The sequence below is a fragment of the Oryctolagus cuniculus genome, chromosome 19, assembly GCF_051225735.1.
Source record: "Oryctolagus cuniculus isolate XC-2025 breed Fujian yellow rabbit chromosome 19, ASM5122573v1, whole genome shotgun sequence".
Lineage (NCBI taxonomy): Eukaryota > Metazoa > Chordata > Mammalia > Lagomorpha > Leporidae > Oryctolagus > Oryctolagus cuniculus.
In genome coordinates this window covers 7,704,193-7,730,103 of record NC_142885.1, presented here as the reverse complement: position 1 = coordinate 7,730,103, position 25,911 = coordinate 7,704,193, and the positions used below count along the sequence as shown (strand labels likewise).

The window sequence follows — 25,911 nt, the reverse complement described above, 5'->3', positions numbered from 1 at the left end:
GCCGGCGTCACGGCCGCTTCCGGCCCGCCCTCTCACCTGGGGCCGGGGAGGGCCGGACCCGCTGGATTCGCAGCTGCGGAGCTGCTGCCGCGACCCCGCCCCTCGGGGCTCCGGCCCAGGTGAGCGACCTGCGGCGCCCCCTCCGCCGCGGCGGGCACGGGCGGTGCAGCCCCTGCGGGGAGGTCGGGGCCGGGCAGCGGCGCCTCTTCTCCCCCTCACCCCCGATTTCGCCCCCACGCTCGCCCGGAGGGAGGGAGGCAGGCCAGGCTGGGGGGGGGGCCGTCCTGGCGCTGTCTCCCCTGCACACCTGCGCGGGGCGCTGCCCGCCCCCCACGCAAGAACGCCCACGTGTCCCTCGGCTCCCGCTGACACCCGCCGGCGCTCCCGGGCTTCGGGGCGGAGCGAGGCGAGAAGCGGGGCTCTGGGGGGTTCGTGGCCAGCGCTCTCCCTGGGCGGCGGTGGGAGAAGCAGCTCCGCTTGCGGGATGAGCGTAGCCAGCTGGGGCAGGGCAGTGCCGGGGGGCCCACCTGTCGCCCACCTGCGCGCCACGGGGGCCGACGCACCGCGCCTCCGGCTCCCTAGGGCTGGGCGCTCGCTCGAATTCTCTGGGGGCGGACTCCGAGGGGTTCTTGGGGAGATTGCTCATCCTACATAGAAACCCCTGGTGTGTTGGGGGAGGGGGTCCCAGAATCAAGGGGCTCCAACGCCCCCTTTCACCAGTCCTCTGAGCCAGTGGCCAGGGGAACCCTGGACAGGTGGCCTGGGCGTGGCGAGTGTGGGGCTGGGGGCTGCACCCCGGTAGACGCAGCAAGGAGGTGTCGCTAAAAGCTTTTAGCTGGGCGGTGAGCGGCGCCTGGGCCTCCCTTCTAGGAGGAGCTGGTGAACACGAGCCCAGCCCTTCTGGGGTTCGGTGCTAATGGCAATTACTGCTGAGTCATTTCCCTGAAGGACAGTGCATCAAACGGAAGTCGGAGTCTCCATCCAACCCGAAGGCTGATTTTTATATATATACATATATGTAATATATATATATATATATATATATTTGAGAGGTAGAGTTATGGAAGTAGAGTTATGGGTGAGAGAGAGAGAGAAAGGTCTTCCTTCCATTGGTTCACCCCCCAAATGGCTGCTACAGCCGGTGCTGTGCCGATCCAAAGCCAGGAGCCAGGTGCTTCCTCCTGGTCCCCCATGTGAGTGCAGGGCCCAAGCATTTGGGCCATCCTCCACTGCACTCCCGGGGCCACAGCAGAGAGCTGGACTGGAAGAGGAGCAGCCGGGACTAGAACCTGGCGCCTATATGGGATGCTGGCGCCGCAGGCGGAGGATTAGCCTAGTGCACCACCGTGCCAGCCCTGGCTGATCTATATTAAAAGGACCCGATGGAGTGTGACTTGAGAATGAAACACCTTACTTTTGGGCCGGCCTTTTACGAGGAAGACTTCCACACACTCAGCCAGGCTGGGAGAAGTGTGCAGAGCACTGCTGCCCAGAAAGGACCCTGCTGTGTTTTCTAGAACCATCAGCGGTTCTAGTGCCTCAGGGGATGCCTGCACCCCCTGGACTCACACCAGGCTCTGCTTCTGACCCAGTTTCCGGCTGAGGCACCCTGGGAGGCAGCACATGATGGCTCAAGTGCATGGGTTCCCGCCACCCACGTGGGAGACGTGGATGGAGTTCCGGGCTCCTGGCTTTGGCCTGGTCCAGCCTTGGCTGTGTTGGGCATTTGGGGAGTGAGCTAGCGGGTAGAAAGTCTACCTCTGCCTTTCAAAATGTTGTTTGTTTTCAGAAGAAGAGAGCTAAGTGGCAGTTTGTGGTAGCAGGTGCCAAGTAGTAAAATGACATCAGCGACACAGAGTTCCTGCTGGGCACTGGCCGCTATTTTAAGCTCTGTGCTACAAGGCTTATCGGTCAGCGTTAGGTTAGGAAATGAAGGCACAGAGAGCATCATTGGCTTAGCCTTGGTGGGTGCTAGAAAGGGCCGGGGCCGGCACCTGGCGTGTGGTCTGGAGGCTCTAGGCAGCTCTGAACACTCCCAGTCACCAGGAAGGCAAAGGGACGCTCTGGCCTGAGCAGACAGGAAAGCTGGACGTCCCAGGGGCCTTGATCTGGGCACTGGGTGCCGACGCTGGCGTGCAGCTGCCCCAGTCAGCCGGGGCGCCCTCTCCCCAGGCTCTCCCTCCTCGTCTCTACTTCCGGCCGTGGGTGTTTCCCAAGGCACGGCTCCTGTTCTGCTTCCTGTCTTCCTGGCCCCCAGCCCCAGTCTCCCCCTTCTCGATCCACACGCCGCCTCTTCTTGGTGTTGGTGAGACACGCCTCACTTCTCGACAGCCTGCTCGGCCTGTGGCACACACACCTCCTCCTCGTGCTGTGGTCACAGTCACTGCTTGGAGCGCCGGCATGTAGGAGCAAACCAGCCGGGCCCTGGCCTCCAGGCACCTGAACAGCCTGCCCGCCGCCTGGGAGCTCCGGTTCCACCCCGGCCGCCTGCTCTCTGCTGCCCCGGCCCTGGGGTCCTGTTCCCTGGGTGAATCTGGGCAGAGCCTTTCGTGGGCTTTTCCCTGCTGTCCTCGTCCAGCAGCCTTGGGTTTGTCTGGCTGCCTTGGGTCTGGCCGTGTGGCCTGACCACAGTGAGGACGTGTGCTTGCTCCTTCCAGAAGCCAGGGACCCCAGAAATGAAACTGAGGCATCCCCAGCAGGGCTGGGGTCAGCGGCAGAGCCTGGCTGCTTGCTGCAAAGGCGGGGAGAAGGAGAGGCCTGCAGATGGGCAGAAGGGGAGGAGCACAGACCCGATGTCCTGCAGGCCACACCAGGCTGCGGCTGGGATGCCAGGCCTGGGAGGGGGCCCTGGGAGGCAGCCAGGAGGAGATCCCACTAAACACAAAGGGCAGCTTTCATTTATCCTTCTGAAAAACAGCTGCTGGAAATCTGAGGGTTCTTCCAGGAAAAAAAAAAAAAAAAGACATGTGTATTCTGGTGCAAAGAAGTCTTGAGCTCCATGCGTGCTTTTTCCATAGCACTCCTTGTCTGGGAACTTTTAAAAGGCCTCTCCTATGACAGAATAAGAGCGTCCATCCGGGCTGAGGTGAGCACTCGGCTGCCCCGTCTCTTCCCCCTACAAGGGAAAAAGCCCCCTAATCAGAGGGTAGCAAAGGCCAAGAAATAAAAAGGAACCCACGCTGGGAACCAGGTCCTGCCTGGGCCTCACCTGGCCTCCATCGCCGGAGGGTCCCCAGGTTCCCGCTCGTGTGGCTGTCCCAGGGGGCAGGGAGCCAGCATGCTGACCCTCGCCCTCCCACTACCAACTCTCCTGCAGCCGCCGCCGCCATGCCCAGCTCGGTGCTGTGGGCCGTGGACCTGTTTGGGAGGGTGCACACGCTGTCTACCACGGGCCAGTACTGGGAGCCGTGCAGGGACGCGCAGCTGGAGTTCAAGCGTGTCAGTGCCACCACGGCATGCTGCTGGGGCATCGCCTGCGACAACCAGGTCTACGTGTTCGTGTGCGCCAGCGAGGTCCCCATCCGCCGCCGAGAGGAGGCCTACGAGAACCAGGTGGCCTGCTCATCCTGCGCCCGGCCCCAGCTCCCCTCCCTTCGCTGCTGCGTGGGAGCCCCTGTTTTGTCTCTGACAAAAGTAGCCTGGCCGGGTCCGCCAAGGGTGGGCTGTGGGCAGTTTCCAGGCGCCCAGGACCGGGCGCGCCCTCCGCAGCCTGCCCTTCGGGGCACCGTGGCCAGCACTGGCTAGTGAGGGATGGTGCGTGGGCCCCTGATGCCCCGGACCCCCTAAGGCCTGCCCTGTGTCCTGGCCCTCAGCGCTGGAACCCCATGAGCGGCTTCTGCGAGAAGCTCCTGCCGAGTGACCGCTGGCCGTGGAGCGATGTGAGTGGGCTCCAGCCCCGGCCGCTGGACGGGGTGGCGCTGCCCTCGCCTCACTGGGAGTGGGAGTCGGACTGGTACGTGGACGAGAATTTTGGCGGGGAACCCACCGAGAAGGGGGTAGGTGAACGTGGGACCCGCTGTGGCTGCCTGGGGGAGGGGCACTTGAGCCCAGTCTGACCCCAGCGCTGCCATCCCCAGGCCCCGCCCCGCAGTGTCTGATCTGTGCCCCAGCCCTTCAAGTCCCTCCATCCCACCCCCCAGGGCCTAAGGGAGCCCCTACCCTGCCATTTCAGGGGTGGACGTACGCCATCGACTTTCCTGCCACTTACACGAGAGACAAGAAGTGGAATTCTTGCGTGCGGCGGCGCAAGTGGATCCGGTACAGGAGATACAAGTCCCGGGACGCCTGGGCCAAGGTCCAGTGTGGCTTGGGGCGGGGCAGCCACAGCAGCCCCTGGCGGGCAGGTCCCAGGGAGCCGCACCCCAACACACACACACCAGTGTGGGGCGGTGGGGCCTGGGTGGCTCTTTGGTGGCCGCCCAGGGTAGCACTGAATGCCTCCTGACCAGGTCTCCAAGCCACTGTGCCCCAGGTGGAGGCTCAGGGTGGCACTCCTTCCTTCCCCCACCCAGAAGAACCAGCCACCAGGGAGGCGGGGCCCGGGTGGGGTGGGGGAGGGAAGCATTCACAGCCAGGAAGAAGGGCGGCCGGCCCAGCCCCCCACCTACCTCTGGGACCACAGGAGCTGAGGGCGGGACACTGCCTGGTGTCCATCAAGGGCCACACCCTGTCCTCAGCCCCTCCCGCAGTGAGGAACTGTCACAGCGGCCAGGCCTCTGGGCAGCTCAGAGCCGAGGCCCTGCAGAGCACCTGCCTCCGGGCGGGAGCAGCAGTGACCACTCAGGGACGGCGGTCCAGGCCTGATGCCTGACAGAGAAGCAGGGCCGAGGGCCCCAGGGCCGGAAGCCCACAGTCCCAGCGCTGCCTGCTCTGTGGAGTCTGACGGCCTTGCTGGAGAATGTAGAGCCTTGAGCCGGGGACTGGCAGGGGAGGGACGGACCAGGTACAAGCGCCACCCCTCCTTGTCCCCTCGTTTCAGATCCCCTCGAAGGACGACCCCAAGCAACTGCCCGACCCCTTCAACGACCTCTCGGTGGGGGGGTGGGAGATCACCGAGGAGCCCGTGGGCCGCCTGTCGGTGTGGGCTGTGTCCCTGCAGGGGAAGGTAAGGCCCCGTGTCCCCGTGGCCTGATGGGAAGGGGGTGGGGCCACTGTCTGCGGGTCCTCCCTGAGGTGCAGCCCGAGCTCGCTCCTCACCTCCTGTCCCAACGCCTGGAGCTTCCCGAGCAGGCAGCATGTGACTGGGCCCCCACAGTCCCCCTCCTCTGCGTCCTGGCCAGTGCCCCCGGGGCTCACTCCCCCTGGCAGCCTCTGACCCCTCAGCCTACACCGGACCTGGCTGTCCCTCCTCCAGGGCCCCCAGAGTACTGGGCTCAGGGGCCAGCAGTGCTACCTCCTCAGACACAGTCCCTGTGCTGCCTCTCACACTCCCAAGGGGTACTGTGCATGGGGGGATGCGTGGGTAATGTATGGCTGAATGGATGGTTAGATGGTGGGGAGATGGATGGATGGATAGACGGACGGATGGATACGTGGGTAGATGGATGGACAGATGGATATTGGATGGAGGGATGGATGGATGGATGGATGGATTTGTGGGTGGGTGGGTGGATGGATGGATAGATATGTGGGAGAGTGGATGATGGATGGATGGGTATGTGGGTGGGTGAATGGATTTGTGGGTAGATGGATGAGTGGATGGATGGATATGTGGGTGGGTGGGTGGATGGATAGACGGATGGATAGATATGTGGATGGATGGACAGATGGATACGTGGGTAGGTGGTTGGGTGGGTGGATGGATGGATGGATGGATGGATAGATAGGTATGTGGGAGAGTGGATAGATGGATGGATGGGTATGTGGGTAGATGGGTGAATGGTGACTGAACAGATGGGAGGGACATGGATGGATGGTAGATTGATAGATATGTGGGTAGATGGATGGATGAATGGATAGACGTGTATGGATGGATGGATGGATTTGTGGGTAGATGGATAGACAGATGGATATGTGGATGGGTGGGTGGATGGATGGGTATGTGGGTGGGTGGTTGGATGGATGGATTTGTGGGTAGATGGACAGGTGGACATGTAGGTAGATGGATGGATAGATATGTGGGAGAGTGGATGATGGACAGATGGGTATGTGGGTAGATGGATGGATGGATGGATGGATTTGTGGGTAGATGGATGGGTATGTGGGTAGATGGATGGATGGATGGATTTGTGGGTAGATGGATGGGTATGTGGGTAGATGGACAGATGGATGGATGGATGGATATGTGGGAAGACGGTGGATCGTGGCTGAACAGATGGTGGGTGTGTGGATGTGTAGAAACAGGAGGGCACGTGTAAGTTCAGCAGAGACATAAAACCAGCCCGACGGCAGCAGCCGCACAGTGGTCCTCGTGGCTCTAGAGATACGTACCTGATGCCTGTTCAGTGACGCTCACCACAACTGACCACAGGTCCGCAGTTGCCCTTGCACTGATCAGAGCTCGTGCTGAAGCCGGCTGTCCTCCCAGGTCATGCTTGGTCCGGGTGCCGGCGAACCAGCTTCCTCTGAGCTGTGCTAAAGTGTGGAGTGGAGGGGGCAGGCCCACCTGAACGCAAAGAGGGAGGAACAGGCCACAGGGCAGTGCTGTCTGAGCCAGTGCGGCCCACACACCCTGGGCTGCAGGTGCAGCAGGTCCAGGCTCTGAGCACTGGGAGGAGCTGAAGGGCAGGCTCTGAGACCGCCTGGCAGCAGGTGGAGACTGCCCGGGCCTGGTCCCACAGGCTGGCCGTAAGGGCAGTGGCAGGAGCAGGAGGCCAGGCACCTCAGTCTGAAGCCTGCTGCCTGAGGGAGGCGCCTGCCCTCTGGAACTGTGCAGCCACGCGCAGCCGAATGCCTTCATCGACAGGACGGTGTCTCTCAGTCTTCACTCTCGCCAGGCTAAGGAGCAAAGAAGGGGGGACCTGTTCAATGCTTGTGGCCAGGGGTTTGGGGCTTCTCCTAGAGACGGTGTCCTGAGAGCATATCACCACTAGAGGGTGCCAGAAACCTGAGCTGGCAGGGAGCAGCCAAGGAGCCTGGGGTGGGGTGGTAGTGGGGTGTGCATGTGTGTGTAGGGGTTTGGGGTGTGTATATAGGTAAAGGGGTGTGTGGGGGGTCTTTCCCAGGACCACCAATGTCCAGGGTTTACATTTTCTCATGGGGCAGGGGACAACTGACAGAGCAGAGAGGGATTTGGGAGGGAACGAGCCCTGGATGGAGCAGTGGGGTCCCCCGTCCCCTCCCACCTCCCCTACAGGCCCATGCTTACCTGTGCAAGTGCACGCATGCCAGGGCCACGCCCTGCTCTCACCCCCCAGGTGTGGTACAGAGAGGACGTCAGCCACGCCAACCCTGAGGGCTCACTGTGGAGCCTGGTGGACTGCCCGGGGGAGGTGGCCCAGATCAGCTGTGGTCCCCACGACCTCCTGTGGGCCGTCCTCTGGGAGGGGCCGGCTCTGGTCCGGGAAGGAATCAACAGAAACAACCCCCAAGGTGGGCACCCTTGGGTGAGCCCCAGCCGGGACCACAGAGGGAGGGGTGCGCGCCTTGGCGTCAAGGCTGATGGGCCACCCCTGGGTGGGCCCCAGCTGGGACCGCAGAGGGAGGGGTGCACCTTGGCGTCCTGTCCCTGGGCTGGAAACCAGGGACAGGAGGGTTGACGGAGGCCCCTGGGCTTTCTCTGCGGCCCACTAGGAAGTGCCTGGTCCATCGTGGAGCCTCCGGGGCCCGACAGCGGAATCCTGCATGTCTCCGTGGGCGTCAGCGTGGTCTGGGCTGTCACCAAGGACCAGAAAGTAAGGCAGGGATGCGGGTGCCACTCAACACCCAGGGGAGGCCTCAACTCCTCCTGACAGACCCCAGCTGCGCTGTTGAACGCGGCCCTGGAGCCGCATAATCTTCCCTCACCCCACAGCCCCTCACAGGTCCCTGAGCCCCTGTATGGTATCCAAGGCCACAGCGTGTCCAGGCAGCACAGTCACGGGGCCCTCCTCCCTTTGGCACCTCCAGGGGATCAGGCGGGTGTCACATCCTCCTAACCACAGGTCAGGGGGTTCCCTGGCCAGCAGAACGTCCCAGAGCCTCAGGCCACCCTAGCCCGAGAAAGCATGGACCCGGCTGCTCACCCTGGGCCCCCACTCCAGGGACCTGGGCTTCAGAGCACGGGGAGACGAGGCAGGGGTGTGGGAGAGGCCCTGGAGCCGCGTTTCCTTCTGTGACGGGAACCCTGGGGTGGGGGGACCACTCACGCCTGTCTCCGCCACCCCCCAGGTAGGCACGTTTCTCTCTGCCCTTCCCAGGTGTGGTTCCGGAGAGGCGTCAACTCCCACAATCCCCGCGGCACCGGCTGGATCGAGATGGTTGGCGAGATGACCATGGTGAACGTGGGGCTCAACGACCAGGTGCGCGCACAGTGGCCACCAGCGTCGCTCCGCCCCCTCCCACCGGCCCGAGTGCGTCCCCTGAGCACACTCCCAGCTGCCCAGGGTGCTGCTTTAGCCAGGATTGGGGACCCCCTGCCCGCCCCCCCCCCTCAGAGCCATGAGCACAACCCGTGGGGCTGGGGTGGCAGGGGGCCGCGCATCTTGGAGACCGAAGGCTTCCCTGAGCAGAGTCCGGGTGAAGCTGGGTGGGCTGGTGACCTATGGAACCGACCTCCCGACTTTCTTTCTGTGGACACAGCTTTTCTTAAACACCCTGCATACCCCAACATGGCCGCCTCCTCGCACATCATGAGGTCTGGGGACTTTTAGGGTCCCAAGGATGCCGCCCCTGCACAGCAGGTGACATCGCCCGGTGCCCTGCGCTGGAAGCTCTGGGGGGCAGGGCTGGAGGGGCGGGGCTCCCTCTGCCCCTGACACCCTCTCCACCCCTACCCCTGGTGACACAGCACCAAGCAGCCAGAGGCACGGGGGCACAGCCTGCCCAGGAAGCACCCCGCCCCGGCTCTGCTGGGCCCCGGGCAGGCTGCGGCCGTGTTGTCCCGTCCCAGGCCAGCGTTGTTCTCGGCCCACTTCCCTGGGGCCCTGAGCAGAGCCTCCTTCCTGCCCACCCGCTCTCCCCGGAAAGCAAGGCCAGAACCCAGGAGGTTCTTCTGCGTCTCAATAAAGACCAGGACCGCCCGCCTCACTTGGGGACCAGCTTCTAGCTGGGGCCACACTCAAGACAGGGACACAGGTGGAGCTCGCAGCCCAACCCAGCATTCACCAGCCCCTCCCCGAGAGGCCCAGCTGAGCCTGGCCTGGGGGCCGAGCCCACCACACACTCCTCCTGCACTGGGCTTGGGCACCCGCTCTGTGAACACCCCAGCTCCAACACAGGCGCTCGTGGGCGCTCCCCCGTCCCTGCTCTGCTCTCCCCGCCCCCTCCCCACCGCAGCTCTGCACCCAGCCTCCTCCAAAACGGTCCCCTTGGTTGCAGGTCTGGGGCATCAGCTGTGAGGACCGAGCCTTGTACTTCCGCCAGGGCGTCACCCCCAGTGAGCTCAGCGGGAAGACGTGGACGGCCATCGTCGCGGGCCGAGAATGCGACCGGTCCTACTCGGGCAGCTCGTCCAGCCTCCTCAGGTGATCGGGGCCCGGAGGGCGGAGGGGCCCGGCCTGGGCTCTCTGTGGCCCTGCAGGAGGAAGTGTGTGAGAGCTGCAGTCCCCGGGCCTCGGCTCCTACCTGGCTGTGGCTGCCCAGGGCTGTCGGAGCGGGTGCGGCTGGGAGGCTCTGATGGAGTCGGGCACTGGCCGTTTGGTTCTGAGGCCTCAAGGTCGAGGGAGAAGGCTTCTTTTGGGGGTGGTGGGCTCAGCCCCAGCCCCATCCCATCCGAGGGGCAGCAGGACAAGGTGGAGGTCTCTGGCCCAGGAAGGTGTCTCGGAGGGCCGTGCATCTGGGCCACATTGACACAGTGCCACTGGGATTTGGCATTTCTCACGGGGTCCCAGGTGACGCTGCTGCTGCAGGTCTGGGGGCCACACCTCAGGATCCGTGGGTCCAAGGAGCGTGGGCAGGTTCCAGCTGTGCCTATGGCCGGTCTGACGGTGCAGGCAGTGACCCGGGACTCGGCTGGGGATGCCTCAGCTGTCCCGCTGTCGCAGGCGTTGGTGAGACGACCCCTCTGCCCCCCATGCGCCGTGACCCCCAGGGCCAGGGCCACCGCCACTGAGTGGGCGCTCGCTTGGGTTTCACCTGCGCTTCAGTCCCCTCAGCTGGTGGTTCTCGGAGCAGCCACCAGAACCAGCTGAGAAAACCCTACACCCTCAGCCTCAGCTGTGGCTTCTCGGAGGCACCCAGACGCCCTGGGCTTCCCCAACAGGGAACACTGTAGTAGTCAGAGGACCCTCTCGGGAGAGAGCAAAGACCACCCCAGAATGGAGGGAATCCTGGATTAGGGAGGACCCAGGACCTCGAATCCGCAGTGTCTCCCAGCGGAACAAGGGTCGGCCTAGGCCTGGACAGGCCTTTCTCCAGAGGCCACGGCGCCAGTCACGGGCAGGAAGCTCCTCGGGCTGGTCAGAGACACCCACACACCCCCAGGGCAGCTGTCACTCACAAGAAAGACCGCCACATGGACCCTGGGGTTCCTGGAGACTGGAGTCTCATCCACGGCGGTAGAAGTAAGCGGGTGTGGCCGCTGTGGAAAACAGTCCAGTGGTTCTGTGTCGGCGCCCGACCTGCACGTGCACAGCCAAGGGAAGCAGAATCAGGCGCGCAAGCCAGCACCACCCACCATGGCCACCAGTGCAGGGCCCACGCATAGGAGCCGGCTCTGGCCACGGAAGGGCCCACACGCTGCATGGGGACGGCCTTGAACACCGCGAGTGGAGGAAGCCAGGCCACACTCTGACCCCAGGGTTCCCTCTATAGGAAGTGTCCAGAATGTGCCAACCATGGGATGGAGAGCCAATGACAGAAGGGTCGGGGGGGGGGGGAGCAAGTGAAGGGGCGGGGCTTGCCACCTGGGGTGTGGGGGTGCAGGTCCTGGAGTAGGGAACTGTGACTGTCCTACGTGCCACAAAGCCATATGCTTTAACACTGTTAAGATCACTCATTGGAAACACAAACAGAGCTTCCCATCGGCTGGTTCACTCCCCAGGCTGGGGCCAAGGCCAGGGGACAGTAACTCAGTTGGGTCTCCCACATGGGTGGCCAGGACCCAGGTACTAAGCCATTCTCTGGGCCGCAGGTGAAGGGCCAGGTGCACTCGGGATGCTGGGACTTGCCTGGGTCGCGAGGCTGTCACGGTGGCAGCACATCCCCCACACAGAGTGACGGCCGTCTGTTTCATCCCCAGTGCCGGCTGCTTCTTCGGCGACGAGGTGAGGGGCGGTGGCGATTCTGCACCCAGCGATAGCGATGCCTCCTCGGAGGTGGAAAGGCTGGGACCCGAGCATCCTCTGTCCGTGGAGCCAGGGGACAAGTCCCGGAGTGCAGGCCCAGGGCCCAGCAGGACAGAAGCAGGTGCCGTGCAGGACACCTGCCCGGCCCAGGGCAGCGGGGAGGCCGCACAGGTCTCAGGGCTGCACAGACAGCCTGGCCCGGCCGAGCTGCCCTGGACCAACATTGACCTGAAGGAGCCCCCGAAAGGGCCCAGCTGCCCAGCAGCCAGCTTTCCCCAGCCCACCGGCCTCTGCTCACTGGGGCTCCTGGGCATGGAGGAGCCATGTGGGGCGGCCGACCACCCGCTGTGGGCCTGGGTGTCCGGAGGCGGCTGTGCGGTGGAGGCGGGCTCCGTGCTCAAGTGGTTCTCTGTCCAGTCGGGTGAGTGTCCTCAGGGGCCCCAGAGGCTGCTGGGGGAGGAGGTGGGTGTGTGGTGAGGCCTGGAGTAGGGCGCGTCCCTGGGTGCTGAGCTGGCCTGACCCAGACATGGGGCCTGTCTGTGGCCAGCAGGAGCTGTGGGGAGAGGGGCCTGCGGCCTTGACCTGGCCATTGCCAATCACCGGGAATGGGAGGGGACACGCGGGACGTTTCACAGAGACGGGATGTGCTAGCAGGAGAGGGCCGATTTGGGGGGGACAGGGGTGGGGAGAAACAGCACGCCCTGGCCCTGAGGCTCTGGCTGCCCACAGGCCTGTCCCCCTCGGTGCAGACGCTGTCCCTGTCCATCACGCCGGCGCAGACGGCTGCCTGGAGGAAGCAGATCTTCCAGCAGCTCACAGAGAGGACCAAGCGGGAGCTGGAGAACTTCCGACACTACGAGCAGGCTGTGGAGCAGGTGCGCGCCGGCCCTGGGGCGTGCAGGCCTGTGTCCCGGGGGCTGGAGGGGAGAGGGAGGCGGCGCATCCCGCCCGCCCCTTGCCCAAGGGAGGACCGTGAACTCCTTTCCGTCATACCTGGCATGGCACCAGGATTCCCGCCTTCCTCAGCGGCCCCCAGGCACACATAGGAGCAGGGAAGTCACAGGTCAGCCTCACTCATGCGTCCAGCTTCATTCTCTGCCGGCCAGGGGTGGGGGGCCCGGCTTTGACTCACTCTGTGCCTGCCGCTGGAGCAGCCGTGGACCCTCCTCGCGCCTCAGTTTCCCCGTGGAGAACACGAGCTAACTGTGCCCTTCCCCGGGCTGTCTGGGAAGGAGACGAGGGCGAGGACCCTGGCTGGGGGCTGACAGTTGTCGCCAGCATGCGTGGGGGGCTGCGAGCGCCCAGCTGACCCTGCCACACGGGGGGAGCCATGGGGCGGGGACAGGGGTTTCTGGGGTGCTGGGCGGGGGCCGAGTGCAGCGTGTGCCTGTGCCGCAGTCGGTGTGGGTGAAGACCGGGGCCCTGCAGTGGTGGTGCGACTGGAAGCCCCACAAGTGGGTGGACGTCCGCGTGGCCCTGGAGCAGTTCACAGGGCACGACGGGGCCCGGGACAGCATCCTCTTCATCTACTACGTGGTCCACGAGGAGAAGAAGGTGCCTGGATGGGCGGGGCGTGGGGCTGGGGGCTGCCCAGGGCTGGGGGTGCCCCCAAGGGACAGGGTCCCCGGGACAGGAGGCCCCAAGGTGCCCGGTCCAGCATCCACAGCTCCAGGTCACAAAGCACCGGCTCCTGGTCTCCGCCAGGGGTGGGCACATGTGGGCCAGCCCCGAGCCACAGCCTCCACAGTTCTCATTTTTCAAATGGGGGGAGGTCCGGTTTGGAAAACGAAACCTCAACCGCTCCCAACAGGCGGCAGGTGCCAGTCAGCCAGCCCCCAAAATATCGTAAAGGCGCACGTCCACCAAGTGTGGCTGTGCCACTGGCCATGCTCGGCCACAGGGCCCTCAGCAGCACCCACTCCCTGTCCTGTGTCAGGGCGGGGGCTCACCACGGGCTGGGAGCCCCGGTGCGGCCGAGCTGCTCCACAGTGCGTGACAGCCCCTCCGTGCCCCCCTCCCGAACAGTACCTACACGTGTTCCTGAATGAGGTGACGGCGCTGGTCCCGGTGCTGAACGAGGCCAAGCACTCCTTTGCACTGTACACCCCGGAGAGGACGCGGCAGAGGTGGCCGGTGCGCTTGGCAGCTGCCACCGAGCAGGACATGAATGACTGGGTGAGCAGCCGGCGGTCCCCAGGGGCCAGGGGCGAGGTTGACAGCCTGGCCTCAGGCTGCCAAGTGGTGACCGGCCGTGTGCCCTTGCCAGCTCGCCCTGCTCAGCCTGTCCTGCTGCGAGAGCCGGAGGGTCCAGGGCCGCCCATCCCCACAGGCCCTCTGGTCTGTCACCTGCAAGGGGGACATCTTTGTGAGCGAGCCCAGCCCGGACCTGGAGGCGGGCGAGCACCTGCTGCCTTGCGACCAGATGTGAGTGCCTGACCTCCCCCGACCCCTGAGCACCCAGGGCTTGTGGTCCCAGAAGGGAGAGCCCCAGTGGCACGAGAGCCCACCCAGGGCCTGGCTTCTCACCGACTGGCCAGAAGCATGCCCAGCTGCTCCCCGGGCCTGTGGGAGCCCCAGCCCCAGGGTGGAGAAGCTGTCGCTGCCCACCCCCACCCCCGCACTGTGGCTCCCAGCTCCTGCCGAGGCCCTGCTGCATGGGGTCCTGGCAGCAGAGAGGAGAGGGAGGCACAGCGGGGAACCCGGGCATGGGTGGGGCTGCTGGGCAAGGGTGTCTGGGTGCCAGGGAGGTCCAGGGGCCCAGCGGCTGCTGGGGGAGCCAGCAGCCAGGCCGTGGAGGGGCCGAGGTCACCTGGGGGAACGGGGTGAGCAGAGTCCCCAGGAGGAGGCCGGGCAGGGACACAGGGGCCTGAGACTGTGCTGGAGTCCAGCTGGCGACCCCCAGGCCCCCAGCTGGTTGCCAAGGTACAGCGACCCCAGTCCGATCCGGTAGCTCGGGGGGTCAGGTGGGCAGGCTCCTGCTGCCGCCCACCCATCCTGTCCCAGGGCCGAGACCCTGCCTCTGACAGGCACTGTGACCTTGGCCCCCAGGGAGGGAGATTTGTGAGTGTTCTCGCTTCCCTCCACCCAGGGGGTGGGGGACACGTCAGACGCCGTGGCTGTGGGAGGCCAGAGGTGCGAGGGGCTCACAGAGGGCCGGAGGCCGGAGCTGGGCTGGGCTGGACAGTGACCCCTCTCTCCACACCCCCAGGTTCTGGCGGCAGATGGGAGGCCACCTGCGGCTGGTGGAAGCCAACAGCCAGGGCGTGGTGTGGGGCATTGGCTACGACCACACGGCCTGGGTGTACACAGGCGGCTACGGCGGAGGCTGCTTCCAAGGTGAGGCCCCGTGCCTGTCCTGGCCGACAGGTGACCTTCAGCCCTGCAGGCAGAGCCAGAGCCCCCACCCCGCCACGCTCAGGCCCCACGGCGTCCTCTGCCCCCAGGCCTGGCCAGCAGCACCAGTAACATCTACACGCAGTCCGACGTGAAGAGCGTCCACATCTACGAGAACCAGCGCTGGAACCCTGTGACGGGCTACACCAGCAGGTGAGTGCCCTGGGCCACCCTGCTGTCCTTCCATCTCTAAGTGGAACACACACCCGCACTCACTCACATGTGCAACACGTGCTGTACACAACACACCACTTCCATCTTGGAGTTGGTGCCACGGAAGCACCAGGCCCATCAGCACCGAGGCAGCACACGGCCAGGCCACTACCTCCCCCCCCCCCCGCCCCTTCACCACCTGCTCCCTCTCCCGGACACCACCTGTTAACCCTACAGAAGCTGCTGGCAACGTGGCCCATTCTGTCCTCTCCCTTTTCATGCCTGGCGGTGAGTTTTCATTATCAGAGAGACAGATAGCGCAAGCTCCATCCACCAGTTCCCTCCCCAAATGCCCTCAGTGGCCAGCAGCCAGGTGCTTCACCCAGTTCTCTGATGTGGGTGGCAGGGACCCAAGTACTCGAGCCATCCCTGCTGCCCCAGGGCCCCCATGAGCGGAAAGCTGGGACAGGGAGCCAGAACCTGCACCTGAACCCGGGTACTTGGAAGTGGGGCACCGGCACCTTAACCGCCGTGCGTGAAAGGCCCAGCTGTCTTTTGATTTTTAAATGGGGTCCAGTTGCTGAGTCCCTCTCCTGACCTAAGTGGAGGCTTTACAAAGTCCTCCCCGTGAGAATGAGCGAGCTCTCCTGTCTCCTGCCGTGGGCCCTGCGGTCCCTGTCACCACCAGCTTTCCACCAGTACCAGGAGACAGCCGAGTGCATAGGGACAGGTCTGCTTCCGGCACCTTCCTGCAGGCTCAGGCTGAGGGCAGGCCATCCCGCTGGCTTGGTCTCTGGAGGCGGCTGCGTCTGCGTCTGCCCCCAGACCCCCTAACGAGCTAATCCAGTCCCACCACCTCCCAAAGCCCCACCCCAACTGGAGTTTCAAAGCCTGGGTTTGGGGGCCAAGCTGTATTCAAACCGTAGCACACAGAAACAGCAAGTCGGGCTGCATAGGATTCTCACACGTCGCAAAGCGCTGTCTTTTAATCTTCTTGAGCCCCCTAAAGCTGTAGAGACCACCTACCCTTAACCGGGAGGCCTGGCCGGGCGTGTGGGTCACAGCCTGTGGACCCTGCCCCTGTTCACCGTGCTTGATCCTGCTACCTGCTGTAGCCAGGACTGTGGGGCTGACAGCACACTGTTTCTGGGTTGTTCTGTTCAATATAGGTCTGTGTGTGCGTGAGGTCGCTGGGCCCCGGGCTGCATCCTGGCCAGCAGCTGGGGCATCCGTGCCCTGGGCGCTGCTGGCGCCGATGGCTCGCGCTCTGTGCCAGCTGGGGGAACCATGCATCTGTGCGTCTGCAGGGCCCCCAAGCCCCCAGCTGGGCCCTCCTCACAGAGCGGTCCCACATAGCTGCGTCAGACTCGCTCACCCATCAGCCCAAACTCTGCCCCGGACTAGCTTCTCGCTGGCCCTGTCCCCAGCTTTGTCCACTGGGTCCTTGTCCCTCTTGGCTGCCTTCCTGCGTCTGCCTTCTTCTGGTCTCCTTGTGTGGCGTCTGGAAGCCTCCACTTGCAGCCTGGCCGAGGCGTCAGCTTTTGTTGTTGAGACCCGAGGCCTCGCTCGATCGATGAGGCTGTACATTTCCTCCCAGTCTGGTTGGCGTCCCTGCACGGTTCGGCCCTGGGCAGACAGATCCTCTCGGCTTCTCAGCGGTGTCTGTCCGTTCCCTGAACTCCTCCAGATGAGTTCTAGCAGCAGCCCGGCAGGGTCTTCAGAACCCACCGGGGTCTTAGCTGGGTGACCTGGGGTCTGCTGATGGATCCACGCAGCAATGCTGTCTTAGCGTAAAGAGTGCGCCTCCGCTTACCTGGTTTCTGCTTTTTAAACACTGTTACTTATTTGAGGCTCACGGGCACTGGCCGTCTGTGACCTTTCGCCGTCACAGGGAACAATTCGGGATTTCCCAGTGTGTAAACATTTGTGGGTCTCTCTGTTGACGCCACTCACGCAGAGGGTTGGGGTTGGCACTGTGCCAAGGCGGGGCGGAAACACTTCCAAAATCTCCCCCAGGGGCCACCCCACCACCAGGCGTCCCGTCCATGCCCACGGCCGCCCCTACGCCTGGAAGCACGGGGCAGGGCAGTGCCCCCATAAGGGACAACCCAAGGGCCACACTGGAAGCCACAAGCCCAAGCTCAACCCCAGACCTGGCCCCATGCTCTGCCACCGCGGTGTCCCCTGGTGCCTACCCCTGAGCACCCACAAACAGATGTCCCGTCTCAGCTCGGGAGGCTGAATTCCAAGACCCCGGTGTGGCCAGGGCTGGTTCCTGCCCAGGGCTGGGAGGGGTCCACATCCCGTCCTCTGGGAGGACACCAGGGCATTGGAGGACAGCCTGCCCTGGCCAGCTCTGCCACCCCCGTCTGCAGGGACCCCACAGCAGGGGCTCAGGGCATCCGCATCTGGGGGGCGGCTCCCAGGCTGGGCTGCAGCTGGCAGGGACACTGGGTGATGTGGGGCACCCCACTGCCTCCCGCCAGGGGCCGTCCTGGTTTCGCCCTCCTCCCAGGAGTGAGTGTGACCAGAGGCCGCTTGTCCTGTGGCTGGAGGGGGCCCACCAGGGACCCGTTCCCAGTCCTCTCTCGTCACCTGCCCTTGTCGTCCTGCCCAGGGGCCTGCCCACTGACCGCTACATGTGGAGCGACGCCTCGGGGCTGCAGGAGTGCACCAAGGCCAACACGAAGCTCCCGTCCCCGCAGTGGACCTGGGTGAGCCCTGTGCCCTGTCCCCACGGACGCAGCCCTTCCCCAGGCCTCTGGCTGGTCTTGGACTTGGGGGCTCAGTCCTCACAGACCCCTCCTCCCCAGGTCTCAGACTGGGCCGTGGACTTCAGCATTGCTGGTGGCACCGACCCCGAGGGCTGGCAGTACGCCAGCGACTTCCCTGCGTGAGCATCTCTCTTGGGCCAGCTCCCTGGGCACGTGAGCCCCGCCCCTCATCCACAGGGAACTCCAGGCCCCCTGGCCCCTCCACTGCTGCAGGGTGGGGGTGGCAGAGGAGCTCCCCCTGCACACCTGGCCTCACCCCTGCAACACCAAGTTAGGAGGGCTGGATGGCAGGACGCAGTGCCCTGGGCCGGGGGTGTGCGAGCCCCTCCGATGGGGGCCCGTGTGCTCGGACAGGTGGTGAACAGAGAAGCAGTGACAGCCACATGGCCAGTGCGTAGTGTTCAGGGCCTCCCAGTACTGGAGTCATGTCCTGTCAGAACACGACGGACAAAAAAGAGCATGAGCCAGGCCCAGGCCTCCTGGCCTCTGAGCACACCTTGGTGGGGGGCGGGTCCCAGGGGCTGGGCTAACCCAAGGCCCACCCCTCCACCCAAGCTAGGCCCTCAAGTGGCCCTCACCCTCACCTCAGAAGGGCTCCGACCACTTACTGCACAAAGCAAAAACCTTCACCCTACAGAGACCCCATCTCCAGGAGGCCACAGGCCATGGGGAGGCGGGGCTTGCTGCCAGGCCAGGGCCACACCCCTGCCTCCATGGGGACTGGGTGCGCTGACCTCGCCTCGGAACGGCTCCAGTGTCTCTTTTCCAGGAGCTTCCAGAAGGTGGTCACGGTTTCACGTCTTCCTCTTGCAGATCCTACCACGGGTACAAAACCATGAAGGACTTCGTCAGGAGAAGGTGCTGGGCCAGGTGCGCCCCCTCCCCCAGCCTGGGTTCCAGGGGGGGAACGGGAGGAGGGAGGCGGGGGCAGAGTAAATGTCAGCCCAGGAAATACCCGCAGGCTGCCAGCGCGCTCGGCTTTCTGTAGAACAAATAACAGAAATGTCACTGGCATGTTCCGCTCGGGGACAGGGCCGCGGCCCAGCGGGGGGCTGGGTGCGGAGGAGGCCACCGTCCCTGCCCTACCAGGCCCCGCACCCCCAAGCTCCCGCATCAGGGAGCTCCCACCGCTCAGCTCAGGGTCCTGGGCTCGGCCGTCTCTCCCGGCACAGGAAATGCAAGCTGGTGACCAGCGGGCCCTGGCTGGAGGTGGCCCCCATCGCCCTCGGGGACGTGTCCATCATCCCGGAGAGCACGCCGGACGACAGGCGCAGGCACAGCATCGCACTCTGGGCGGTCAGCGACAAAGGGGACGTGCTGTGCCGCCTGGGCGTGTCCCAGCTCAACCCCGCGGTGAGCCCCGTGGGCCTAGCGGGCTCCTCCCGGAATCAGGCTGTGTTCAGGGCTCCCGGGCCTGCCCAGGAAAGATCCCACGGGTGGCAGTGCAGGGGGCAAGGCTGCCACAGGAGCGGGGGCCCAGGTGACACGGGGACAGTGGTGCACAGCTGTCACCTTCCCTGCGGGAGGGGTCCGGGGCCTGACTAGGGAGCGACATCAGGCTGGGCCTGGGCAGCCTGTACCCCGCCACCTACCCCTGCACTGCCCACCGGGGGCACAAGCTCAGGTGCAGGACCCTGGGCTTGCAGGGGGAGGCCTGCTTGGTGTCCCTGGTGGCTCCCACAGTGCCCACCTCACCCATCCCCAGGGCTCTTCCTGGCTGCACGTCGGCACCGACCAGCCCTTCACCTCCATCTCCATCGGGGCCTGCTACCAGGTGTGGGCCGTGGCCAGAGATGGCTCGGCCTTCTACCGGGGCTCCGTGTCCCCCGCCAAGCCGGCCGGTGAGTGCTTCCCTCCCTGCGCCCCCAGCGCCTGCTGGCTGTAGCCAGGGTCCTGTCCACGGGGCCAGGCTGTGGGATGGTCATCCCCGGGGACAGGGCGGCCGTGTGGCTCGGAGCCACTGGGTGTCTTGGCAGCTGTCAGCCCAGGCCAGGCCCGCAGGGGCCCTGGCAGAGGCTTGGGTGCGGGCCGCACGCGGCTCCCTCTGCACAGCGGCTCTGAGGGCAGTCCCTTTGTCACCTTGGTGAGATTGGCCCATCTGGGCCCTGGGGTGGCCTGGGCCAGGCCGCGGCGTCGTGGGTGCCTGGCGGCACCCTCACCCAGCTCTCCCGCGGCAGGCGACTGCTGGTACCACATCCCGCCTCCCGCCAAGCAGAGGCTGCTCCAGGTGTCTGTCGGCCAGACGTCAGTGTTCGCCTTGGATGAGAACGGCAAGTGGGCCTGCCGCGGCCCGTGGCTGTGCCCGGGGGCTCTGACGGGACAGAGGGCCGGTCGCGAGGGCCCCAGGTGTCAGTGTGACGCGCCGCCGTCTAGGTCACCGCAGAGGCAGGACCCTGAGCTGCAGCCCAGCCTGGCCCTCAGGAGGCGCCCAGGGCCCGGGCCAGGGCCAGGGCGGAGCAGCACTGCCCGTGCATCCCCCACAGAGACCCCTCGTAACCAGACGCCAGCCAGGGCCACCCAGGGCTGGAGGGCACTGGCCCCAAGCAGCTGAGTCCAGCCTGGGCAGAGAGCAGAGTGCTGGTCACTTGCACTGGCCTTGGGCACAGCGAGCATCAAGGCCGGGGTGACCCCCGAGGAGAGTCTTCTAGAAGGTTCTGCGCAGGCCCGAGATGCCAGAGCCCTCAGGGCCGTGCAGGCTGGCGCTGGAGCACCCCTGGGTCCCGCGCTCCCCCAGGCAGGGCTCTGGCCAGCTCCCTCCCAGACCCTGTGCCCAGCGACGAGAGGGCAGCAGCAGGCTGAGACCCAGCCGCTCACTCCAGCTCCGGCGCTCCCCCGGCTCCCCCGGCTCCCCCGCCTTCAAAACACGCTTTGTCCTCAGCTTCCACCTCGGCAGGACAAGGACGCAGACCGCCCAGCACAATGGGGCAATTATGAGGCAGAGATGGCTGCCGCCCAGACTCCTGCTGTGGGCCAGTGAGAGCCCGGGCTGTGGAGGCTCTCGGGGTGTGGAGGCTCTCGGGGGTGTGGAGAATCTCAGGGGTGAGGAGAATCTCAGGGGTGAGGAGAAGCCCGGGCTGTGGAGGCTCTCGGGGTGTGGAGGCTCTCGGGGGTGTGGAGGCTCTCCGGGGTGTGGAGACTCTCATGGGTGAGGAGAAGCCCGGGGTGTGGAGACTCTCAAGGGTGAGGAGAAGCCCGGGGTGTGGAGACTCTCAGGGGTGAGGAGAAGCCTGGGGTGTGGAGACTCTCAAGGGTGAGGAGAAGCCTGGGGTGTGGAGACTCTCAGGGGTGAGGAGAAGCCCGGGGTGTGGAGACTCTCAGGTGTGTGGAGACTCTCAGGGGTGAGGAGAAGCCCGGGGTGTGGAGACTCTCAGGTGTGTGGAGACTCTCAGGGGTGAGGAGAAGCCCGGGGTGTGGAGACTCTCAGAGGTGAGGAGAAGCCCGGGGTGTGGAGACTCTCAGAGGTGAGGAGAAGCCCGGAGTGCGGAGGCTCTCAGGGGTGAGGAGAAGCCCGGGATGCGGAGGCTCTCGGGCGCGCGGAGAGGCCCAGGAGGCGCGGCCTCCACCCCAGGCCAGGCCTCCCCCGCTGCCCAGAGCCAGGCGGGCGCCAGGCCCCCGGGGGCGGCGGCCGTGGTCCTGAGCCCTGGTCTCCCCGCAGGAAACCTGTGGTACCGCGCGGGGATCACGCCCAGCTACCCGCAGGGCTCCAGCTGGGAGCACGTGTCCAACAACGTGCGCAGAGTGTCCGTGGGGCCCCTGGACCAGGTAGGGCGCGGGGACCGGGGGGCGCGGGGCGTGGGGCCCCTGGACCAGGTCGGGCAGGGGCGCGGGGACCGGGGGGCGCGGGGCGCCGGGGACCTGCGGGGCGCGGCCGCAGCTGCAGCGCGTGCCGTTCCAGGTCTGGGTCATCGCCGACAAGGTGCAGGGGAGCCACAGCCTGAGCCGGGGAACCGTGTGCCACCGCACGGGTGTGCAGCCGCACGAGCCCAGGGGCCAGGGCTGGGACTACGGCATCGGGGTGAGCGGGGGGCCGCGGAGGGGTCGGCGGAGGCCCCCGCGCCGCGGCCTCCCCGCTGACCCCGCTCTCGCCCCCCAGGGAGGCTGGGACCACATCTCCGTCCGGGCCAACGCCACCAGGGCGGCGCGGGGCGCGTGCCGGGCGCAGGAGCCGAGCGCCGCGCAGGAAGCCCCGGGCCCCGTGTGCTGCTGAGGCCGCCGCTCACCTCCCAGGGCCCGCGCGGAGCTGCACGCCGTGCTGGGGTCGCCGCGTCCACGCCAGCAGCGTGAAGCTCCGTCCACGCGTCCGCATGCGCCCTGCACGTGCCCTGCTCGCGGGGGCGGGCTTGGCCAAGGCCCCGCCCCCTCCACCGCCCACCTCCGGGCCGGGAGCCCCTGCCGAAGTGTGGGGCTAGCCGGGGGGCGCCCCGTGGGCGTGGGCGCGGGCGCGTGGCAGGGGGCCCGTGGGCGCAAGCCGCGTCCCAGAGCCCGCAGGCGTCATCGGATGCGAGCAGGGCCGTCGGTCGCAGAGCACCTGTCAGCCTCGTGGGTGGCGCCTGTGCGGGTTCCCCGCTGGGGTCACCGGGCACCCCGTGTGCGCGTCCGCTGGAGTGATCCAGGGCGCCCCGGGTGCGCGTCCTGGCTGTCTGGCCGTCGGGAGGGGCAGTCCGGCCCCGCCTTGTTGCCCATCCTGCTGCACCGTGTGGGTCAGCCTGGGTGGGACCAGGTGTGAAGTGGGCGGGGCCGGCGGCCACGCGGGCGGCGCTGTTTACATTTCGGAGTCAGGTCTTCTGTGGGCGTTGTGTTTGTTCCCCACGATGGTGTCCGTTCAGCCGTGACTGTGGACGTGGCCTTGGCGGGAGCGGCGCGAGGCCATCGCTGCCTCTTCCCCGGTGGCTGTGTTCACCAACTGCCCAGCACTGAGGAGTTGCTGGAGTCAATAAAAATTCACACCAGAGTGCAAACGGCCTGCTGTTTTATTATTATCATTATTACCATTACCGATACAGCGTGTTTACAACGCACAGCGCCCCGGGCAACTGCGCACGCAGGCAGAAGTGGACACTGCCCCGTGACCTTCTAACTCAGGTTCTCCACCCCGCGCCAATTCCACCAGCACTTTGGAGGGGTCGTTAGAAAAACAAGACAAGTTTGGGTCATTTAGGACCGTTTGCACCACAATCACCGGTTCTCCCACACAGAGAATTTGCGAGTCGGGCTCCCGTGGTGGCGAGGCGGCGGCTCAGAGCAGCCTGCGGGCACAGCCGGGCCCAGCAGGAACCCCACGGGACAGGAGTCCAGCCTGGGCCAGGGCCAGGGTTGAGAGAGACCCAGCCACCGGCCTCCCCAGCCAGGCACAAGCCTGGCCCCAGTTCCCTGCAGCGGGCCTGTGGACATTCAGGCTCCTTCACACCACAGCCCCTGGCTGGGCCGCCGGGCGTGGCCAGCACCAGGCACAGGGGCCTGCAGCCCAGTGTCTTGTCAGCAAGTTCAGGGGCGCAGCAGGAGGCGGCAACTGCCCGGGCTGTGGCAGCCTGCCTGTCCCCGGCCGCTGGGGAGGCCCCCACAGCAGGGCACGCCGGGCCCCAGCCACCCTCAGCTCAGAGCCGTGCCCCGCCCAGGCTCGCCCTGACCGCCGACCTCCTGCAGCGGCCACCCCTGAGGTGCGGACCCAGAAGGCCCGGGATTCCCACCTTACTTGAAACAAAGACCGGGGGGGGGGGGGCAGTGGGCCCGGTCCAGGCCTCCAGGGGCCAGCAGGAATGGCACACGATCGGACGGGAGACCACTGTGCCCCGGGCCACCTTGCAGGAACTGAGGGCCGCTGCCGCCAGCCACCTGCCGCACTGAGAGTGGCCGGGGCCGACCCTGAAGTCGAGGAGGGCGAGGCTGCCTGGCCCTGCCCGCGGTGCCTGGTGGGGGAGGGGGGCGGGCCCTGAGGGCCTCTGGCACAGCTCTGGGCAGAGGGACAAGGGAAGGGAAATGCCAGCACGGTTGCCAGCAAAGTGGCCAAGTCTGCCAGAGCCCGTGAGGCAGGAACGCCCCGACAGGAGGAAGCTGAGCTCCGGGCAGCGGCACCTGCCAAGCTCCCTCGGGTGGGGGAGGGAAGCTCCGGCCACCACCACCCCAACACCCCCAGAACCCACCCCAGACCTGCAGCCGCGAACATCCTGAGGTCCTATGAGCCCCCCCCCCCCGCCGCCGCCCACACTGCCCATGCTCGGACAGTCCCACCTGGGCACAGAAAGATGTCATGAATGAGTCTGCTGGGGTCTCTGGGGGCGCTTGTGTCCCTGGAGACAACCCAGCTCTGTCTCCGGCCCCATCTCCTTGGCGCCCCTTGGCCCCAGGGCTGCAGACCCAGGCCCCACTCGGCCTAGGGGGTGCTGCTGCCCCCCTGTTTGGAACGAGTCTGAGGGTGTCTGAGGACAGTCTGCCTTGGCCACACCACCCGGAGGGCTTTGGGCTTTGCTGGGCTTGCTTCGGGCCCCAGCGACGAGGCTGATGCACCTCCGGCCCGGTGCAGCCTGTGATGCCGGTTGGAGGAGGGCCCCCCGCGTCGAGGCCTCAGTGGAAACTTGCAAGGGATCGAGGGTTTCCTGGAATCTCTCTCCCTGTCCGGGAGCGAGTCACTCAGGGCTGCAGGGCGGAGCTGAGCTGCCTAGGCCAAGGCCTGGTCCACGGGGCTCCACAGGGCTCCACGAGCAGCAGGACCCGGAGGCCCGCCTGCAGGGCCGGCCTCTCGCTGCCCAGAGCCGAGGCCTCGACCAAGCCCCTTGCTCATCCCGGAGGGCGGGAGAAGTGGCTCCGGGGAAGCGTCTGAGGCTTCGGTGGGAGGAGCTGGGGAGTAGCAGAGGTGCTGGGGGCTGGAGCTTGGGGCTGGCAGAGCGGAGGGCAGGGCTGGGGTGAGCGGGTTGCCCGCCGCTGGGCTAGGTGCCCTCCCGGAAGCTGTGGATCTGCGTGGAGTACCTGTGCAGGTGGCCCTGGGGCTGGTGCTCGGCGGCACCGGGCGGGCCACCGGCCGCCTGCTGCTGGTAATGCTGGTACAGCTTGGGGCCCGGCGCGGGGCCCGGCGCCTCGAGGCCCGGGATGCGGCCGCTGGACATGGTCAGGATGGTGGCGGTGAGCGACTTGATGTAGTTCTTGGCCAGCGTGAGCGTCTCGATCTTGGAGAGCTTCTTGCCGGCCCGCACGTGTGGGATGGCCTCGCGCAGCGCCTGGAAGGCGTTATTGAGCTTGTGCATGCGCTGCCGCTCCCGCTCGTTGCTCTCCAGCCGCCGCTGGACGCTGCTCTCCCGCCGGCCGCCAGGGCCCGGCCGCCGCCGCCCGCCGCCCTCGGCCCGCGCCCCTGCCGCCCGGGCCGCCCTGCTCCGGAGACCCTTGGCCAGCTCAGGCCCCGCGCCTGCCTGGGGCCCGTCCGGCGTCCGCTCCCCCGCGGTGACCTCGGTGTCCCGGGCCTGGCGCCGGGGAGGCCGGTTCTTGGTCTTCATGGCTCTGTGGGTCGGGTGGTCCCAGGAGGTGGTGGCCCTCGAAACTGAAATCCACAACACGGGCCCCTCTGTGGTCACTGGCTCGGCTGGGGGACAGTAGGGCAGCCGACCCCATCAGTTCCCCCTGCAGATAGCCTGGGCAGCTGACCACTTGGTGCACAGGGTCCCCAGGGCCCTCGCTGACACAAGCCCCACCCCCAAGTCCTTCCGCTGATCCCCACTGATCTTGTCTCCCCCCAGGGGGGAGGCTTGAAATACAACCCCTGACCTTTCTCGGGTCCCCTGCCCCTCACTGACCCTGGGCTTAAGTGACCTCTGCACTGCCCAGGTCCCGGGTTCGAGCAGCCTCCTGTCTGTCCCAGGGGCAGGGCAGCGACCACAGTCACCACCTTGCTGGACGTGACACCCGCAGGGACAGCACTGGACCGGGTCCGCTGTGGATCTGGGGCAGTCATGGCAGGTCAGAGGCGACCCGGCCCCAGCACGTGGGTGGTCCCCCGCGGGGGTTCCAGACCCAGCAGCGGAGTCTCCTTGGCCTTTCCCCCGCCCCCGCCCCATCCCGCCGCGGCGACCCCTCCCTGCAGCCCCCTCGGCCCGCCCCCCAGCCCCCTCGTTACCTGGGGGATCCGCGGCTGCACGCGCCGAAGCTGTCCACGGGGGACAAGGACACGTCGCTTTAGCCGCCCCGGGCGGGGCAGCGCGCATGCAAATGAGCTGGGCGGGGCCGCGGGCGGGGCCGGCTGT

General features: G+C 66.2%; 2 protein-coding genes and 1 pseudogene across 6 annotated transcripts; 1 reads left to right on the top strand and 2 right to left on the bottom strand.

The window, feature by feature from the left end:
• The first annotated feature begins 6 nt into the window (after window positions 1–6).
• On the top strand, window positions 7–22,393 carry TECPR1 (tectonin beta-propeller repeat containing 1). 4 transcript variants are annotated; one of them, XM_051839017.3, is made up of 26 exons: window positions 10–119; window positions 3,018–3,085; window positions 3,317–3,552; window positions 3,813–3,995; window positions 4,172–4,294; window positions 4,979–5,104; window positions 7,356–7,530; window positions 7,732–7,832; window positions 8,337–8,438; window positions 9,457–9,602; window positions 11,318–11,784; window positions 12,093–12,238; window positions 12,762–12,917; window positions 13,389–13,538; window positions 13,630–13,787; window positions 14,572–14,699; window positions 14,807–14,909; window positions 17,527–17,623; window positions 17,723–17,802; window positions 18,497–18,553; window positions 18,856–19,036; window positions 19,389–19,524; window positions 19,861–19,953; window positions 21,339–21,445; window positions 21,579–21,698; window positions 21,777–22,393. In XM_051839017.3, exons 3-26 carry the CDS (start codon window positions 3,328–3,330, stop codon window positions 21,888–21,890), a joined length of 3,474 nt encoding a protein of 1,157 aa, XP_051694977.3. In that variant the 5' UTR covers window positions 10–119; window positions 3,018–3,085; window positions 3,317–3,327; the 3' UTR covers window positions 21,891–22,393. The 4 variants fall into 4 exon arrangements, with proteins under 4 accessions (XP_089177052.1, XP_051694977.3, XP_089177053.1 ...); XM_089320926.1 differs by lacking the exon at window positions 3,018–3,085 and having other exon boundaries at window positions 7–119; window positions 21,777–22,034; XM_089320927.1 differs by lacking the exon at window positions 21,579–21,698 and having other exon boundaries at window positions 21,777–22,034.
• LOC149120328 (uncharacterized) lies at window positions 5,249–7,300 on the bottom strand (annotated as a pseudogene).
• Window positions 22,394–24,473: 2,080 nt separating the features above from the next.
• BHLHA15 (basic helix-loop-helix family member a15) lies at window positions 24,474–25,911 on the bottom strand. Of its 2 annotated transcripts, none has more exons than XM_089320930.1 (2): window positions 25,785–25,911; window positions 24,474–25,253 (listed from the first exon to the last, which is right to left on the bottom strand). In XM_089320930.1, the coding sequence occupies exons 1-2, from the start codon at window positions 25,870–25,872 to the stop codon at window positions 24,607–24,609; spliced, it is 735 nt and encodes a 244-aa protein (XP_089177056.1). In that variant the 5' UTR covers window positions 25,873–25,911; the 3' UTR covers window positions 24,474–24,606. The 2 variants fall into 2 exon arrangements, with proteins under 2 accessions (XP_089177056.1, XP_051694980.1); XM_051839020.3 differs by having other exon boundaries at window positions 24,474–25,211; window positions 25,785–25,902.

Bases quoted from the DNA above. Each gene is read 5' to 3' on its own strand.
- TECPR1 (XM_051839017.3), top strand. From the start codon at position 3,328: ATGCCCAGCTCGGTGCTGTGGGCCGTGGACCTGTTTGGGAGGGTGCAC. The intron at 11,785-12,092 runs GTGAGTGTCCTC...GGCTGCCCACAG, and splicing joins GTGGTTCTCTGTCCAGTCGG to GCCTGTCCCCCTCGGTGCAG. The intron at 19,954-21,338 runs GCAAGTGGGCCT...GTCTCCCCGCAG, and splicing joins GTTCGCCTTGGATGAGAACG to GAAACCTGTGGTACCGCGCG.
- BHLHA15 (XM_089320930.1), bottom strand. From the start codon at position 25,872: ATGCGCGCTGCCCCGCCCGGGGCGGCTAAAGCGACGTGTCCTTGTCCC. The intron at 25,254-25,784 runs GTAACGAGGGGG...ACTGTCCCCCAG, and splicing joins TGCAGCCGCGGATCCCCCAG to CCGAGCCAGTGACCACAGAG.